Source organism: Morus notabilis, unplaced genomic scaffold, assembly GCF_000414095.1.
Source record: "Morus notabilis unplaced genomic scaffold, ASM41409v2 Scaffold191, whole genome shotgun sequence".
In the NCBI taxonomy this organism is placed as follows: Eukaryota; Viridiplantae; Streptophyta; class Magnoliopsida; order Rosales; family Moraceae; genus Morus; species Morus notabilis.
The window spans coordinates 423445-442070 of NW_010366216.1; the positions used below are offsets into that span (position 1 = coordinate 423445).

The 18626-nt window shown below is 29.9% G+C and overlaps 1 protein-coding gene across 2 annotated transcripts; it reads right to left on the reverse strand.

Annotated features, from left to right (window-relative positions):
* Positions 1-6196: 6196 nt before the first annotated feature.
* LOC21397670 (allantoinase) lies at positions 6197-14800 on the reverse strand. 2 transcript variants are annotated; one of them, XM_024173346.1, is made up of 15 exons: positions 14605-14800; positions 12386-12479; positions 11934-12054; positions 11332-11405; positions 10739-10815; positions 10555-10591; positions 10383-10468; positions 10147-10206; positions 9839-9990; positions 9403-9529; positions 8552-8707; positions 8338-8448; positions 7627-7737; positions 6974-7072; positions 6197-6537 (listed from the first exon to the last, which is right to left on the reverse strand). In XM_024173346.1, the coding sequence occupies exons 1-15, from the start codon at positions 14710-14712 to the stop codon at positions 6409-6411; spliced, it is 1542 nt and encodes a 513-aa protein (XP_024029114.1). In that variant the 5' UTR covers positions 14713-14800; the 3' UTR covers positions 6197-6408. The 2 variants fall into 2 exon arrangements, with proteins under 2 accessions (XP_024029114.1, XP_024029113.1); XM_024173345.1 differs by having other exon boundaries at positions 9403-9580.
* Positions 14801-18626: the final 3826 nt, after the last annotated feature.

Sequence of the window (18626 nt, forward strand, 5' to 3'; positions counted from 1 at the left end):
TGCAAAAGAAGAAGAAAGAGAGAAAGCAGAGACGACAAAGAGAAGAGAGAGAGAGAGAGAGAGAGGGAGACGAAGTGACAAATAAAAAAAAAAACAGTTGTATCCAAATTATTTTGGGACAAACAAACTGAAGCACAGAAAGGGTACCATAAAACGTTGCTTTATAACCTCTGACTTAGTGGAAAAAGTAAAAGAGAGAGAAAACGTTAGAGAGAGAAAGAGAGGTTCTTCTTAGAGTGCTGATTTTGGCTGCAGTTCCGGCACCTCCGGCACCGCCTCTTGGGTCGCTGGACTTCTGGTCCCGAAAATTAGCCTTCAGACTCGTCTCAACGTTGACTTTCACGTGAAGGTAGATGTGTGTAGTGCGGTGCTTCTGTTAGGGTGGATCTAACTCGCTTTAGAGATGGGTTGCTTGTCATTTGGACCGTTGTTTTCAGTGTGTTCGACAACGGGTGGCCATGATCTCATGGTGTGTCTCCTTCATATCCTTTGGTCATGTTTTCCCTCTACGGTGGCTCTACTCAGATCTGGCATCCGTACATCAATAGACGGCTTGGCGTCGATAGATTTTTTTGTTGTTTAGTTGTAATAACAGAGGTGTGTCCTCCGCATGGTTTTGTGTCTCACACCCTATGATGGTGTAGGTTATCTGTTTATTTTTTAATAACAGAGGTGGTTTCGCACCTTCCAGCTTGGTTTGTGTGTCCCATCCGTTCGAGGTGTTTCTCAATGACATCGGTTTGATGTTCGGCTAGAGGTTTCTCTAGGTTGTGTTACTTATGTCCCGTGTATTGGGGTTTGGTCTTAATCGACTAGGTTAATCTACCGACTGTTTAGTCCTTTTTAACGAGCTTTGGCTATGCTCGCTTTTTTTGTGCCAATCGGGCTTTTTCCCTTTGAGTATCGACATTCGTATTCGCCCTTGTGCTATTATTATTTTTATTGGTAGATCTAGTCATTCGGGTCAAATTCCATTGTATTGGGGTCATGTATGACTTTATGTTGAGTTTGTAATTCATTTCTTCTAGTAATAAAAATTTCCCTTTATAAAAAAAAAAAAGAACTTGGACACTCAAAGTCCTCAAACTTTTACTCCATTGACACCGCAAGTCCCCATTTTAAAAATTTGGACACTCAGGTCCCCAAACTCTTAATCTATTGGCACAATTAATCCCCATTTTAAGAATTTAGACACTCAAGTTCTCAAACTCAGGTTCCGTTCATTTCACCGATTTGAGTTTTGCTACAGTAAAAAGCTCTCAGAAACAGTCACATCTAACTTTTTTGCTACAGTGAAAAGCTCACATAATATCACATCTTAATTCGAATTGAAAACTCGAATCAACGAACTAAACGGGCCCTTAATCTATTAACAACTTTAGTCCCATCTTCTTTTTGGTGTTAAATGCCATAAGAAATTTCAATATTTTGAAGTTTTTTTGCCTTAATCTGCAAAAACATATTTTCTTTTGATAGAATGTCCCCAAAAAGGATTTTTTTTTTTATGTATAACATGTTATTTTTTGTCCAAAAATAATGTTAATTAAATGTCCTAACATTAACTTTATTATGATAATTAATAACAACAAAGTGATTGATTATAAACCGAAAAAACAAGAAATCCATAAGTATCATTGAGAAAATTGGTCATCTGTTCAATCATTTCGGGTGAGTGGGTTTCAAATTACAAGGATATAATTAAATAATAATAGTGCAGCAATTGTTTATCCAATTACATATTTTTTATTATGCTCAATAATATTAAAGATCTTATAACAAAATAAAAGTATGTAATTGGATAATTAATTGTTGCGTTACTGTTATTTAGTTATATTGTTGTAATTTGAAACCAACTTATTAAAAATAAGATGGAATAGTTGCTCAACGATATTTATAAATGTCTTCTCTTTTCCATTGATAAGCATTTACTTTGTTCACATTAATTATTGTAATTAATTTTCTACTAGGGAATTTTAACATTATTTTAGACAACAAATAATATGTTAATACTTCAAAATAAAGAAAATGAAAATGAAGAATAATAGGAGTTTTTGAAGACCTTTTTAAGAGGAAAAAAAAAGAAGATTCATGTAATTTTTGAAAATAAAGAAATTTATACATACATATAAAAGTAAAAAAGAGTTTTTTTGTGGCGCTAAATGTTTCGTTAGGGTTTTTTTTTTTTGTTCCCGCCGCATTTTTTTTAACCTTCTACATCTTTATTTTTTTTCTCTTTCTTTCCATTTTTTTTTAAACTTTCCTCCCTTTTCCCTGGCTCTCTTTTTTTTTCCCCTTTTTACCTTATTATATATTCTTTTTCTCTTCTCTAAATTGACCCTCATAAATATACTTTTCTTTTTAATTCCTTATTCAAATAACTTTTTCTCATGCACATTCTGGTCTTTTTTCTTTCTTTTTTAAGTCATGTTCCTCTGATAAAAAAGTTTCGTAAGTGGATTTTTCTCTAAAATAAAGTAAAATGAATCCCATAAAATGAATCCCATGAGATTTATTTTTTCATGAATTAAAAAATAATAATTCTTGTATCAAATATAAAAATATGCAAAATTTTCATTCCCACTCTCAAAATGATTACATACCAAACAGCCCTTATAAGATCAGTAACAATTATGTTCGACAATTGCAAACAACAAACCCATTAATTCATATATGTGAAACAACAAAATTTAAATTAAAAAAAGAACAACAATAATTATTTTTTCTAAAAGAGGCTTCAAATGAGTTTTTTTCTTAAAATACTTCTATACTTAAAAGTAATTTTATCAATGAGTAATTTAGTAATTAAAAATTTTAGTAAAAAGGTGTGAAAAGTAAAACAGAGCATGTTAATAGCCGTTTAAAAAAGTCCCACATTGAAACTAAAATAAGAATATTTTCGCTCAATCACCCTATATAAACTACCGTTAGTTTGCGTTTACCTTAATTGCTTGCTATAACATTGAATAAGCTTTCAAGTCTGCAGGACTATTAGTTTTAATTGACCTTCCCTCAACCACTCTATATAAACTAACGAACCACAAATCATGATTTGAATCAGAAAATAAATCCATCTACCAAACATAATACGAACACCAATCGATCATCTATTTAATTAATTGCGAGAAATGTTGTTGATGAAATATTGTTATATTATAATTGCGAGAAATGTTGTTGAGGAAATATTGTTATATTATATAAAAATTTTAAAAAATTTATAGTATAGAATTAGTTTATATATAGTTAAAAGTTTGTTACGATGTATTATAACTTTTATTTCCTTTTTTCCTTTTGTTCTTTTTAACTACAAAATACAAATTTAAAAAAAATAATTTTTAATAATTAAGAAAGTTGAAAATATTTAAATTATATATAGTGTAGATCAAAGGATTTAGAAATAGCTATATTACATAGTTTTTGGGCCTTTCTAGGTGGGTCTGTTGCCTTTAGTTCAGAACTGAATTAATTAAAAATTATTAAGATATATATTCAAAATTGTAAATGATTTGTATTGATAATTGATATAAATTAATAAATATGTCTTACCTTGTGGTCAATCTGTTTGGATTGGTGTTTTTGGATCTAGTATTGTGGCAGCTGATATTTGTGGTAGTGGTATTAAAATATGGACATCTTCAAATATTTTTGAAACAATTGTAGTTATTTGTGCTCCCCTTTGTTGATAATAAACTTACAAGATTTGTATTTGTCCTTTTAACTGAGCAATGATTGGTGAAATTACAAATGGATCAGTAAAGCATTCATCAATTGTTAATATAAAGCATAATTTTTTTATCAATGTTTGTGCTGCTCTTCCAACCACTTAAGTAATGTTTAGTTTATTTAAAAAGGTGTGACTTTATTATTATTTTAGTGTATTTTTATTTATTTTTATTTTCGTTCAAATTCTTTATACTATTATCATTTGAGAAACTTTAAAAATTTGGCGCAAAATGATATTAAAATGGATAAAATCGGGCTACAAATCAACATCTTTCTTTTTTCAATGTTTTCCTTTTTTAGTCTTTGTTTAGTTTTAGTCTCAAACGCGCGCTACACACACATGATTAATTTAAAATAACGACTAACACAAATTGTTTAAAAAAAAGAAGTAAAAAAGACGACATAAAAGAAATGAAAATAATAAAAGGGGGAAATATTAAGCAAAGAGAGGTAAAATAATCTAACTTATTTCGTTGTGTTCTAAATTAATTATATTTTTATGTTTATTTTTTTATTTAATTTTGTGTTATTTGATTTTAATTTAGCGTATTTTTATTTAATTTAATTTTATTATTTATGGTATTTTTCTTTAAGTAATATAAAAAAAATTGACAAAAAATGGTGGTAAAACGGACAAAATTGAACTCCAAATCAATTCATAATAGTAAATAACTATAATAAAGAATAAATTTTTTTACAACAAAAATCGGAAATGGTTTGAAACCATATGATAAAAAATTTTGATGGCCGTGATTCGTGCGTGAAAAGCACGCACAAGAGAAGTGCGTTCAGTAGGGGGAGGGCAGTTTCGCAGTGGTGGGCCCGATACTTTTTTTTTCGGCCAACCGGGTGTCGACACGTGGCAATCCTAGAACGAAAGACGCAAAAGCCCAAATGCAGGGAAGGGAAAAGAGAAGAAAAAAATGGCAAAATTGACAATTCACACTCAAATGACAAGAGATATAAGCGAAATTTTGCAAATGTTGCTATAGAATGAACAGTAAATTGTGCCTGTGTGAACAGTGTTTGATGGCTTTCTTTTACTATATTTATAATTTTTTTAAAAAAATACGTAACGAAAATAATGTTACCAAATGTGCTTATTGTTTTTATATTCTTTTATCAAACAAAAGATAATTACAAAACATGTTTTTCTTTAAAAATGAAAATAAAATTAAAAAAAAAGCATTTTTTGTTTTTTATATAAAAAAATTTAAAACGAAAACGTTACTAAATGAACCTCAAGTTTTAGGGTCTGTTTGGATCACGATTTCAATAATTTTTAACTTGTGATTTAATAATCTTTAACTGGTGTTTGCATATAAAGTTACAGTATAAGTCTTAAGGAGGAATAAAATTTAAATCTTATGTTTTTTGTCTATTGCTTGCTCTTTAGTTATTTTAATCTCATAAATAGTTCTAGAATTTTATCCTTAATTTCACATTGGTTCCTAACTTTTAAAACATCACAAATTTAATTTTAATGTATTAGTTTGTTTTAATTTTGATCCTTCCTAGTAGTTAATATTAAAAAGACGAGAAAATATACACATGCTACTTTTTTTGAACGTGTCGATGATCTTGATGAAAAATAATACTTTGCTAACGAAACATTATATTCTGTCTTTTTTCTTTAACATCCAGCTAATATAAAAGTTAAAACTGCAACAAACTGACAATTCAAGGTTAAGTTTGGGACCTTTTAGGGTACGATTCGGGAACCATCTATAAGATTTTTTGCTGTGGAAACCATCTATCAGATTGAACCTTTATTTATTTCTTCTTTCTTTTATGCCGGGCAGAGCCATTTTACGGCCAATTACAGTTGTTTCTTCTCATTTCTTTCCCACTTTGGTCATCGCCACGCTATTTTTATTTCTTTTTTTCAAAGTTCTTTACTTCAAGGACTTCTGTCTCTTTAAAAGAAATACATCGTCTTATATAGTTAAAGTTAGGTTTACAAGACTCCAATCTTATCTGATAAGATAAGATTCACACTAGTTAACTTTTGACTTATATTACAAAAGATAAAACTACTTTTGACAAAATAATCAGCACACTATTCCACTTTTAACTAATTTTACAATAGATAAAAATTACTTTTGATAAAATGGTCGGCACATTTTTAAACAAACTTTATAAAAGATTTTTTTATTAATAAATACGGGATGTTGCTAATTACTAATATATAGTATTCAACACAGGTTAAGCTAAATAAACAATTAAATGCCTCGTTCACTTCACCGAATCGAATTTAAAATTTGAGTTTTGCTATAGTAAAAAGTTATCAGAAATAGTCACATTTATTTTTTTTGCTACAGTAAAAAGCTCTCACATAAAATCATATCTCAACTCAAATTATAAACTCGAATCAACGAAATGAACGGCCCAAAGTTAACTTTCGATATTCAACACAACCGACCAAAATCAGTGACCATCAACTCAAATGATATAGGAAAGGATAGAAACTAGGATAGAGCTTCAATTGAGAGTGCGGGTTTGATTCCGTATTGTATTGAAAAAAAAGAAAAAACAGAAAAAGTACTTAAAAGTGGTGTACTATACAGATGTACATAATATTCACATGATGTTAAGAAAGAAACAACAAACTCGATGTTTAATTACATAACATAAACCAAAAAAAAAAAAGAAGAGGAAAACAAAAGGAGTTCAATGGTGCAGCAACTTCTATATTGCGAGGATTGGGACACCACAAGCAGCAGTGGCATGGTTCTTCTCTTTGTAGACAAGGTTTCCCCTCACAAAGGTTGCCGAAACTCTTCCATATAGCTTGCTTCCCATGTAGGCAGAAATACCCTACAAATACACCAAGAAAAAAAAAAAGAAAAGAAAAAAGAAAAAGAAAAAAAAAATAAGTAGACGTTTGGTTGATGAATTCAAAATTATAATTCAGAATTATTTTCATTTTACGTGTGTTTTTTATGAGAAAAAAATATTATAAAAAATCATAAATCATAATTCAAAATTAAGAACGAATACAGAAAATGAACATCCTCTAAATTTAACATTGGCTCAAACATTGTGGAAAACGTCAATAAAATATCATGCTTTTAATAGAATGTTGGACTTGTGAAAGCTGAAATTTATTTGCCTAAATTCCACTCAATAACCTCGAAATGGATGCTCTTTTTTTTCTTTTTTTTTTGTTGCTTTTTTTTTTTTTATAAAACAAAGCAAAAAAACAAGTTGATTATTTTAAAAAGTAGGAAAAGTGAAAGGAAGGAAGACTTACAGGATGTTTAAGGTATACAGGATATTCATCATTGAGGTTGAACTCTACTTCAGGTTCCCATACAACTATATCTGCATAATTACCAACTGCAATGGACCCCTGCAGCACAGAATTAAGATTCAACTAGTGCTTTTTAAAAAAAAAAATCCTGATCAGTTAGAAATTCAGATGATAAACTACGGTCTCGTTCGCTTTGCATATTCAAATTTTCAATTCGAATTGAGATGTGATATTTTTTTAGAGTTTTTAATTGTAATAAAAAAAACTAAATGTGATATTTTTTTAAAAATTTTAACTATAAAAATTTAAAACTCAAATTAATAAAATGAACAAAAATCACGTAACTTTACTTTTTAGTGATATATTTGAGGAATACAGAGTGCGATGCAATACTATATAGTTCAATAGAAAAAGATATTACGGCTCCGTTCACTTTATTAATTCGAGTTTATCAGCTATATATATGATAAAAATACGGAGATCGATATAATAAAACATCCATTGCGGCAAACAAAACAGTCAGACTACTGTTTTTACTTAAAAGAACACAAAAGAATTCATCGTGTACCTTTTTTAATTGGTGTGCACAAAACTCCATAAAGAAGATAAAATCGATCTCCACAAGAAATAAAAAGAATGAATTATAATGTAACCTTTAATTCTTGTCCAGCAAGCTTTGCGGGCCTCTCACTCCACCATAAAGCTAATTGTTCCAATGTTACACCATATTTTCTCCCATATGACCATGTCACAGGAAGCACAAACTGCATAAATCTCCAAAAGAAATCATCAGTTAGTGAACGTTTGATTCATAAATTCAGAATTATGAGTCAAAATTATTTTTATTTTATGTGTATTTTTTATGAGAAAAAATACTATAAAGAATCATGAATCATGATTTAGAATTAAGAACGAATACAGGAAACAAACATCTCCTTAATTTTTCAAAACTGAAATGATAACATCTACAAGAACAAACATCAAAACCCAATTAAAACAATAGTCCTCATTTGTTATTCATGTATACATATTATCATGATCCATTAGGACATTTAAGTCTCGTTCATTTTACCGATTCGAGTTTAGAATTCGAGTTTTATTACAGTAAAAAGCTCTCAGAAACAGTTACATGTTTTTTTGTTATAGTAAAAAACTCTCACATAAAGTCTCATCTCAACTCAAATTAAAAACTCAAATCAGCGAACTAAACGGGCATGATTTAACCAGTTACAATAGCAACTATTAGACGTACGTAAATCACTCACTGAAGCAATCAAGAAAGAAGAAAAAAAAATAAAATTGCCCTCTTGCCCCTATAAGAAGAGAATGTTTAAAACCAAAGATAGAAACAAAATTAGGCCAACCTGCAAAGATGATATTCCTCCCCATGCCTTTAAGAAGTTACCCTCCTCAAGAAGCTTGAGTTTTGGCTCTGTTGGCGAATGATCGGAACTTAACATGTCGATATGTCCTTCCTGCAACAAAGTGAAGCTAAGTTGAGCCGAAGAAACAGCAGACGGCAAACCTATGGGAATGCCTATAAATCATGAGATACAAATATATGAGTTGATCACACACCATTACTGCCTCCCACAGTTTTTCTCTATTGACTGCGTCGCGAATGGGTGGCGCACACTTAAAACGAGTGTCTCCGTCCTTAATTTCTTCCGCTGAGAAAGCCAAGTAGTGTGGGCAAGTCTCAACAGTCAAACTGTCACCGCCACGTTTTGCTTCCTGTCAAGGAGTACAAAACAGATGGCAAAAGATGAAGACTATAGTAGTTAAAAGAAAAGAAAAGAGAAGGAAAGAGGAGAATGTAGCGAGGCATGGCACAACATAGGCGCTCCGGGGTCGCGATACAAAAATTTATATTTTTATATATATTTTGTATTTTAAAATTAATACACAATTTTTAAGAATTAATACAACAAACGGTACCATTTTTTTGATAAATATTCTATTTTTTATGATTTTCTTTATTTTTTATTTTTAAAAAATAAAATAAAATAAAAATGACATCAAAAACTTTTTTTTTTTTTTTTTGCTTTGTGAAATACATTAAGAGGGAAATGGGGGTACTAAGCTGTGGATTAAAAGGTGTGGCTTCCTTTATAAACAAGTGAGCATGTCCAAATACAATACTCACTTAATTTAAGCAAGAAGAAAAGAAAATGGCCCCTATTAAGATTTTTTTATACATATAATAAAAAAGGGAACCTTTGGTGTCATGCCACCCCCTTTTGTCACTTTGAAAATCTGAGGGCTCACTAATGGAACGAAAGAACTTGACTCCTTTTTATTCAGATGATGAATCCAGTTTTCACTCATGCCGGCCCCTATACGTTAAAAACTTGTAATCATCATTGTGTTATGTGTATCAGTTGATGGAGCAATAAGCGTCTGATTAGCGCGTAATTAGTAAAGATTACCTTGATAAGATTCAAGGAAGAACTTGAATCAGACAAGTGAACAATGTGAAGATGAGCTCCAACTAAAGGGCCACCAATCCTCGTGTCTTTTGACACTGTCAAGAGCTCCCTAATAGCTGCTTCCTCCCTGTGTTTGAACCAAAAAGTTAAAAAAACAGAGTTGGAAAGTTTCAGCAACCTGTAAACCCAACAAGTAATATATCATAAGCACATAGAATTATTGTTTTCCTCTTGAATAAGATAAAAGGGATTAACTTTATAAATGCCCCTTAATTACGTAACCTAATTTAACACGCCTCCGAATCTTAAAAAAGTTTTATTTTCACCCCCCTGAACTATACGAAATCGTTCAAACAAATTGAATAAAGGAAAAGCGAAAAGTATGTAACCAATGTTAACTAAGAAGAATAGTTAAAACTTAAAAGCAACATCTTACATTGAAGGCGGCCTAGTCTTGAGATATGTTGAATAAGAACGAGGGTCATTGGCACCATCTTCTTCGAGTCCCAAAGGGCTTTCAAGATCTTTTTGAATCTCTGAATGCACAAGTAAAGGTCTTCTAAATTTTGCAAGTATTGACAGGCCCTCCTAAGGAACAAATTATTAATATCCGAAAATATATAAAGATATTTGAAAGACACTAGATTGATTTTTGTACAAAATACACATTTAATTCGTTTGTTTCAATCCCACGTGGATTTTGGTTTTTATAAAAGCATTAGGATTGAGCATCATTGAACATACCTTAATATGACTAATGTTTGTCATGGGAAAATCATCGATCCCTGAAGGACACATAAACGACTGCAAAACAAAAAAGAGCAAGATTCATCATGTATTGGACATAATAGTTGCTATATGATTATGGTGCTATTAAAATTTGAGAACCACGAACTGTTTCACTTATTTGATAAGAGAAATACTTGCGTCACTCTTTCTGTCACTTACTTTGTTACTTTTTGTATTCACGTAATAGTTACCTTTAGACCAAGAGCACCAGCATTTAAGAGGTCTTCAAGAGCGGAATGGTTGAACGCATTTTCAGGAACAAGACCTCCCCAAAAACCTGTTGAAAAAACTAGTCAGAAAAATAAATAATAAATTTCAAAAGTGTCAACATGTCAAGGTATATATATAGGTCCAAGAGCATACCAACATCGACATGAATTCTGTTCTCTGCCGACTTAATCTATGGAGCACAAACAACAAAAGATTATTTAGGGAAAAGAGCAATAATAAAATAATGCAATGATAATAATAATAAAACGAAACAATCAAGGTCATTAGAATAAATGAAAAGCGAGGAACTTAATCCATTATTGCATAATGTTCATACCTTAAGTTTCAATGTGTCCCTAGACACAGTTGAGGGGAAACTATTCAGAGGCATGTCAACCAATGTCGTTATACCTCCTGAGAAACAATAAATGAACCAAATAATAAGAGTGCTTATATATGTACTAACACCTCTGACAGAGCAAAGAAACTTTCAGTGACGCTAATAATTAAAATAATAACAATAAGATTATAAGATTAAATTTTTACTGCAGTAAAAAAAGTTAGATGTGACTGTTTCTGAGAACTTTTTACTGTAACAAAACTCGAATTCTAAACTCAAATCGGTAAAATGAACATTATATGTATATTGATCTAATAAGTGACGTAGTCATATATATATATATATATATATATATATATATTTAGAAGAAGAAAAAAGGTTGAGTGGGGGCTTGATTAGTCCCACTTAACCCCACTTGGAAACGTCTAGTGACTTCTATATGAGACATAATGCATGTTGCGGAAAATGAATGCAATTTACAGAATCGATAAATTTAGGTGAATAAAATAGATACGATATAATTATAATTATAGCAAAAAAATTATCACAAACAATTTAAGCAAATGTAGCGGTACGAAATGTTGTAATACCAGCAGCAGCCGCTTTAGTTCCTGAAGGAAATCCTTCCCATTCAGTTCTTCCGGGATCATCAAGATGTGCATGCCTGCCATGATCAAGAACCAGAGCATTATTTTGATTCAAAATATATCATTTTAGAGAGAGCAAATAACCAAAAATATCAATGGTAGAGTAAGTGCTCATTTAGTTCGTTGATTCTAATTTTTAATTCGAGTTAAGATATGACTTTATGTGAGAACTTTTTACTGTAGCAACAAAATTAAATGTGACTGTTCTGAAAATTTTTTATTATAGTAAAATTTAAATTATAAACTCAAATCGGTGAAATAAATGGAAAAAATACTTTCTAATGGGAGTGCTATAAAAAATTAAAGAGAGAAAAATTTCATTAAATGTGAATATAGTCATATTTATTAGTTATTGAGCCGGAACAAAATTACAATATTTCAACCGATCATGATTGTCAAATGGGGACACGTGCCCCACTCATTAGTATATGGCGCCGTTACTAACCGTGATTATCAATGTTTTTCAACCATTCATGGTATCATGCTAATTATGTCTAATCATGGTATTATTCCACAGAATGAAACTAATTATATCTTAATCTTACACGTCAATCAAGCCAGGCATGACAACCGCATCTCCATAGTCAATTACTTGCCCCAACTTGGAACTCCACAACCTTTCTTCTTCTTTGACAATCGATACAATCTTCCCATTCTTCACCTCAACTGCTCATTAACACATTCCCAAAAAAAAAAAAAAAAGTTTAAAAAACAAATGACTTTAGAAAAACAGATCAAGCCCTTCTTCTTCGGTCTTTCTAACAATTTGTTTGGATATTTATTTCTTTAATTAAGGATTTAGAATACAATTTAAGGCCGTTTAGTTCGCTGATTCGAGTTTTTAATTCGAGTTGAGATGTAATTTTATGTGAGAGCTTTTTATTGTAACAAAAAAGTTAAATGTAACTGTTTTTTATAACTTTTTACTATAACAAAACTCGAATTTTAAACTCAAATCAGTAAAATGAACGGAATCTTAATTAATTATTGAACATGCCTGCTCCAGATATAATCCCTTGTGGTATCACAATCCGCTTGCTAGCTATCCAATAGTGTTGGTGAGGCAGCAGACTACATCTATTATGTGAGAGCTGTAAGAATAAGGTTTTAAACTTTATCAAATTGCTTTAATATATATATATATATATATATATATATATATATATAACTCTATCAAATTGCTATACACCAAGATTTCAGAAGTGAAAGATTAACAAAACACTCAACGTATGTATATAAAATTCACTACAAATTGAGAAATTTAGAGACGCAAAACACATACTATAATATACACACATCTATATATAATTTTAAACTGTGTATAGCGCCTTCTAAAAGAAGAGATTCTGTGGAAAAAGTTGTACTTTTAACCTTGGAACATATATCTCTTAAACATAAAACTTTTTTCTTAGCTTCATATGGTGTGTATATGTATGTGCATGAACGTTGGATTAGATTAAAATTATATTAAGATGAAATGTATATATAATTGGCGAAATATGATTTGATGCTTCAAAACAGATAAGAATTCTATTTCCATAATTTTTTTCCTACTCTTCCATAAAATTTTCATTTTTTTTAAGTTGATTACATATATGTTCATCATGCAAGGAAGGAAAAAAAAAAGTTCACAAATTGTGAAATTTTCGTTAAATTCAAAAATGACAAATAATAACCTTCTCATCCTTTTTTAATTTTTCTTAAAATCCACCTATCAATATAGAAAAACGGTACATCCCAGATGATATTATTGTTTCAATAGCTATTAAATACACAGGAACCTGGTCATTTTGCAACTTTTTTTTTAAATGACTAAAGGCAGGCCCAGTTGTGTACTCAAGCAAAAGTACAAATTTAGCCCACCACCGTTGCAGCCCAAACAGTGTGGCTATCTGAAGGTGGGTTCCGCTTGCGGTAACGAGAATTCATGCTATAATTTGAATCATGATTTATGATTCGTTATAATTTTTTTTTAAAAAAAAAAACACATAAATTAAGAATAATTCTGAATTATAATTTTAAATTTATGAACCAAACGTCCATAACTTTTGAGATCATGGAAGACAATATTTTTTTCTTTTTTCTTTCTCTATCTCTCTTCTTCTTTTTTTTTTTTTTTTTTTTTTTTTTTTTGTTTTTTTTTTTTTTTTTAGGTTCAGAATTTTTTTTTTGTTAATAGAAAAAATATTATAGAAGCATAAGCACGCATGAATACACACACACACACGTGGTATCTAAAACATGTACACTAGACAACACACACGATGATGAGTTGTACATAAAATGCAATTAATAGCTTTCTTTTAAGCCAATTGTCACTTCTCATGGAAACTAAAAGAGACTGTATTTAAAAAAAATTGAAGATGAAAATAACAAAACAAATCAAATTAAAATGCCTGATCATAATAGTTATTACCCTGATTGTAACTGAACCTTTCTCAAATGCCGATTTATACAGAAACAGAAACACTGTTTTAATTTTAATTGTTCTTTTTTTTTTTGGTTAATTTGGCCACAAATTAAGTCACTAATGACTAAATTAACTACTATCATTTGGTAGTAAAAAAAAAAGAAATAGTAAAAAATATGCCAATATGAAAACCTTAAGAAAGTATATAGGTCAATTTTTAGTTGTAGAAATTAATATGCCATAACTTGTCAAGTTATGGTTCATAACTAAATAAGTTATGGATAAACTTGTCAAGTTATGGTTTATAACCAGATAAGTTATGGATAAACTTGTTAAGTTATGGTTCATAGTCAGACAAGTTATGAACAAAAACCGTGAATAACTTGTCAAGTTATGGTTCATAAGCAGACAAATTATGGACGAAAACAGTAATTTAACTTATTTATTAACTTATGTAAACTATTGACTTATTAATTTTAATTCATCTTAAGTCTTGGCCTATTTTCCTCTTTCTCCCTAAAAAAAATAATAATAATAAAGCAACCTCTATTATCTATATTTGGTAACTTTTTGAACCAACTGAACCAGAAAAAAACCCGAGGAAGAAAATCAATTCCCCCACAAAAAGCTCATTATTCAACTTCTAAGAAAGATTTCCATCTCATCGAAATCAACGAAATAATTCTTCCAACAAAAAAATAAAAAAAAAATAAAAAACAGACCAGTTCACAAAATAACAACAATAATAATAATAATAAGTAATTATAAAGCTCAATAATAGAAAAGTATGTAAACCAGAATCAAACCTCGGAATGGTTTTGGACGTAGAAGAAGACCAAATATGAAGCGAGTATCGCAAGCAGGGGAAAGAGCCTCCATTGAAGCCTATTCTCCATATTCTCTCTCTTCTTCATCTACTTCTAATATTATGCGTTACACTGACCAATAAGAGAGAGAAAGAGAGAGAAGAATCTCGCTCGTGTCGTGGAGAGGTTCATGAACTTTTCATGAGCCTGAAAAATCTTTGCACTTCATTATCGGGGACTAAAAAAGGTTTGAAAAATCTTCAACCAATCAGGTGCTGACATCTGGACCATTAAGATGTGTTAAACAATTTTGTGCACCTTTTATTTTATTTTATTTTATTTCCTTTTTAGTGAGTGGTATTTTGAACATTTTTTTCCACTTGTATATGCAAGTGGGCGGTGTTTTTATTCGGAAGTGGACCAGTTGGTGAATCACAGGTTTTTGTCGGGCGATAAATTACCGACCAATGAAAACGCGAGTAGTTGAAAAACTGAGGTAAATCTTTGATATTACTGGATTCTGTTTGTAGTGAGGACTTGTCTCGCGTGAGGTTGTAGTAAATGTCAATTTCACCCCCTCTGAATGAGAGAAGATTCCTTTTGGATTCAGATTCAATTGATCCAATCGTGACAGCTCAGTTTTTATTTTGTAGTTTAATTTGGACTTTTTCGCAATAAAGTCATTTATATTCATAGAACACTAACGCATCATTCATTTTACCGTTTTAAATTTTATTATAGTAAAAAGTTTAAAAAACAATCACATTTAATTTTTTTATTACAATAAAAGTACTAATATAAAGTCACACATCAACTCGAATTAAAAATTTAAATCAGCGAACTAAACAGATCATAATTCTATTTTCTAACTGTTTATTTCCTAATTAATTATTTGAAATGACAAAAATTTCACCAAAACATCCATAAAAAAAAATTACCAAAACATGAAAGATTATAATTAATGTGCATGTTTTTAGAATGGTGATTCTATATACACATCTCTTTTTACTTTTTACACTCTTTAAAATTAAAAATTTCTTATGATAAAAAGACTTAGATAAAATAACGAAAAAGGATGAGAGAATTAATTATATAATTAAATTTTGTTACAGCAGCTAAACTAATGATAGAGAATCTTCTCTCCATACATTTCACATATTATATTACTAAAATTTAAATTATTTTTATTGCAAAATCTTTCTACCTTTTAATAACTATTTCAAAAAATTACATGGAGTTATGTTTTTTTTTTTTTTTTTTTTTTTTTTTTTTTTTTTTTTTTTTTTTGCTATTTCTCGTATGAAGATTGTTCTTTACCTTTTGGTTTTCGTTTTGTGTTTATATTTGTGCTAATCAATTTTTAAGCCAATCATTTCATTCTTTTTTTCAGCTTTTTGTAACGTCAGATTACGACTGTCGTATCATTTTAATTTTTAACCCAATCGTTTTAGTCCAAATACTTTTTAGTGTTCAATTTTATTTTTCATTTGGTTTTTAACTTTTTTATTTTATAATAAATACTTTTTAGTGTTCAATATTATTAGACTCGTAGAAAGAATATAATAACAATAGACGTCGTTTTATTCCAAACCAAAAAAAACATATAAAGATGAGAGAGAATTCAATGGTTTTATTAAGAACACAATGATTAAAACAAGTATATATAGGGCTAATCTTTCTTTGGATTTACATTTAAGTATTTAACCTTCCCTGATTTCTTTATATGCTTTTCACCGATCGCAATGAGCCCAGTATTTCTTTGAAATTACAACAGATAGATGACCCACATCAAGTTCTTATTGTATATATAGTGGTTCTTCCAGCACAATAAAGCAATTACAAAATCGGATTTTTTTAACTTGGGAGAAATTCATGCAAACTAATTGGCGTGAGGAACCAAGTCTTATTTTTAATTAATGGAAATTAAATATTTTCATTTTACCCAGTAATATATACATTAAAATATTTTATTACGAAATTATAAATAAAAAAGTTACAAAGGAAAATGAAAAAGAAAAGAACCAAAGAGAACAATAACATTTAATTGATAATGGACAAGTGGCAATTTTATAAATAAGATATAAAAGGGTGACTTATTATTGTAGTGGTTTGTTTCATAAGAGTAAATTGATAAGTGGCAAACAAGAGATTAAGAGTGCGTTTGGTTGGTGAATTCGTGCTCTGATTCGAATAATAATTCGTAGTTCACTAAAATATTTTCTCTCATAAAAAATACACATAAATTAAAAATAATTCTAAATTATGATTCTGAATCTATGAACAAAACGTTTCATAACATTTAAAATAGAGTTTGAAATAGAGTCGGCATTTAAGACTCTTAAAAAAAATAAAGGACAACATAAAGGCGAATAATAAAAAACGGTAAAGTCTATTATTACAACAAATTAAAAAATTAAAATAATAAGCGATGAAAATAAAATGGACAAACGACAAGACAAATTACTAATAATACTAACAATGACGACACAAATTGAAGGAAAGCCGACTGGAAGAACGAACAAAGAACAAAGTCAAAAACAACACTGAAAAAACGATAACAAAATGATCGCTAACGATACTAACGATAACTGGACAAAAAAAATAATAATAAACGACAACAAAAGTGTAAAACAACAAGAATAAAATTACAACAAACTGAAAACGACAAAGATAAGTAAATAAATTTTTGCCAAAACGACAATAACGTGAGGAAGGACAAATCGCTTCAATAAGCGCCCACGAAAACTAAAACAATGAGAAATGAAACGACACCAAAAATGAAAAACGACAACACTAATGGTACAACAAGAAAGTTTAAAACAACAATTAAAAATCACAAACGACAACAACGGTAAAAACGACTTGAAGAATGAAGCGACAACATGAATACGAGGAGAAAAATTATCAGACGAAAATGTGAGAGAGGGCTTAAAGGATGTAAGGACGACAAAGTATTAAAACTTGATTAATACGTAAACGAAAATGAAATAAACAAACAATAAACGTAAGAAAGATAAAACACTTCTATAAACGACCACAAAATGAAGAACAACAACAAAAATAGAACCGTAAGATTGATGAAGAAAATTACCACAACAAACGACAAGTAAATGAAAAACCGACAACGAAATTAGCAAGATAATAACACATAATTAGGCGACAACGAATTGTAAAAGCGCAATAAAAAAGTACAGCAGCGTAAAATAAAACGATAATCAATAAACTTATAAACTACAACTAGAGCCCGTCTGATTGGAGGATTCGTTCTCTGATTCGAATCATGATTTATAATTCGTTATAATATTTTTTTTCATAAAAAATACACATAAATCAAAAATAATTTTAATTTTATAATTCTAATTCATGAACTAAACGGGCTCTAAATTTGAGAACAACCGCCGTCGTCTGTTCTTGTTTAGCCAGAGACGCTCTGACTCCCAAACTGATAAGCCGACAGAATGACCGAAATACCCTTTCATCATCGAGCCGTCCCTCTTCAGCTCGCGCCATTGCACATAAAAAAGCAAAAGAAAAGAAAGGAAAAAAAAAAAAAAAGAGGGAAAACGAAGAATTAAAGGATGATACCTCAACAATGGTCGTCTCCTTGCGGAAACCAATGCACGCAAAAATACGCAGCTCTCACGCAGATTCCATGTAACTTATCTTTCTTCTTCTTCTTCTCTGTCTCTGTTCGAAATTTCTTCAAACTCTTTTTTTGGATCTCTAATTTCTTTGATTTTTATCGCTATTTTCGTTACTTGAACTATTTTTGCGCCATATTTTGTGGCTTGCTGTTGCATTGATGGTAAGAAATGGATTTGGGGGGAAAACATCGTGTCGCTTAAGCTTAATTTCCATTTTTTCTGAATTTTTGGGAATTTCTTTATAGATGGTTCAATATTCTATTCTTACTTCTTAGTTATCTTATTTCAATTTTATTTAGTTATTACTGTCTACTATAGCTGAAATTAAACAACATACGCGAGAAATATATATATATATATATATATATATATATATAT

Coding starts and splice junctions, on each gene's coding strand:
- LOC21397670 (XM_024173345.1), bottom strand. CDS start 14,712: ATGAAGAAGAGAGAGAATATGGAGAATAGGCTTCAATGGAGGCTCTTT. Junction 9,581..9,838: donor AAGACTAGGCCGCCTTCAAT/GTAAGATGTTGC, acceptor TTGGGTTTACAG/GTTGCTGAAACTTTCCAACT. Junction 7,738..8,337: donor GAGGAATATCATCTTTGCAG/GTTGGCCTAATT, acceptor AGATTTATGCAG/TTTGTGCTTCCTGTGACATG.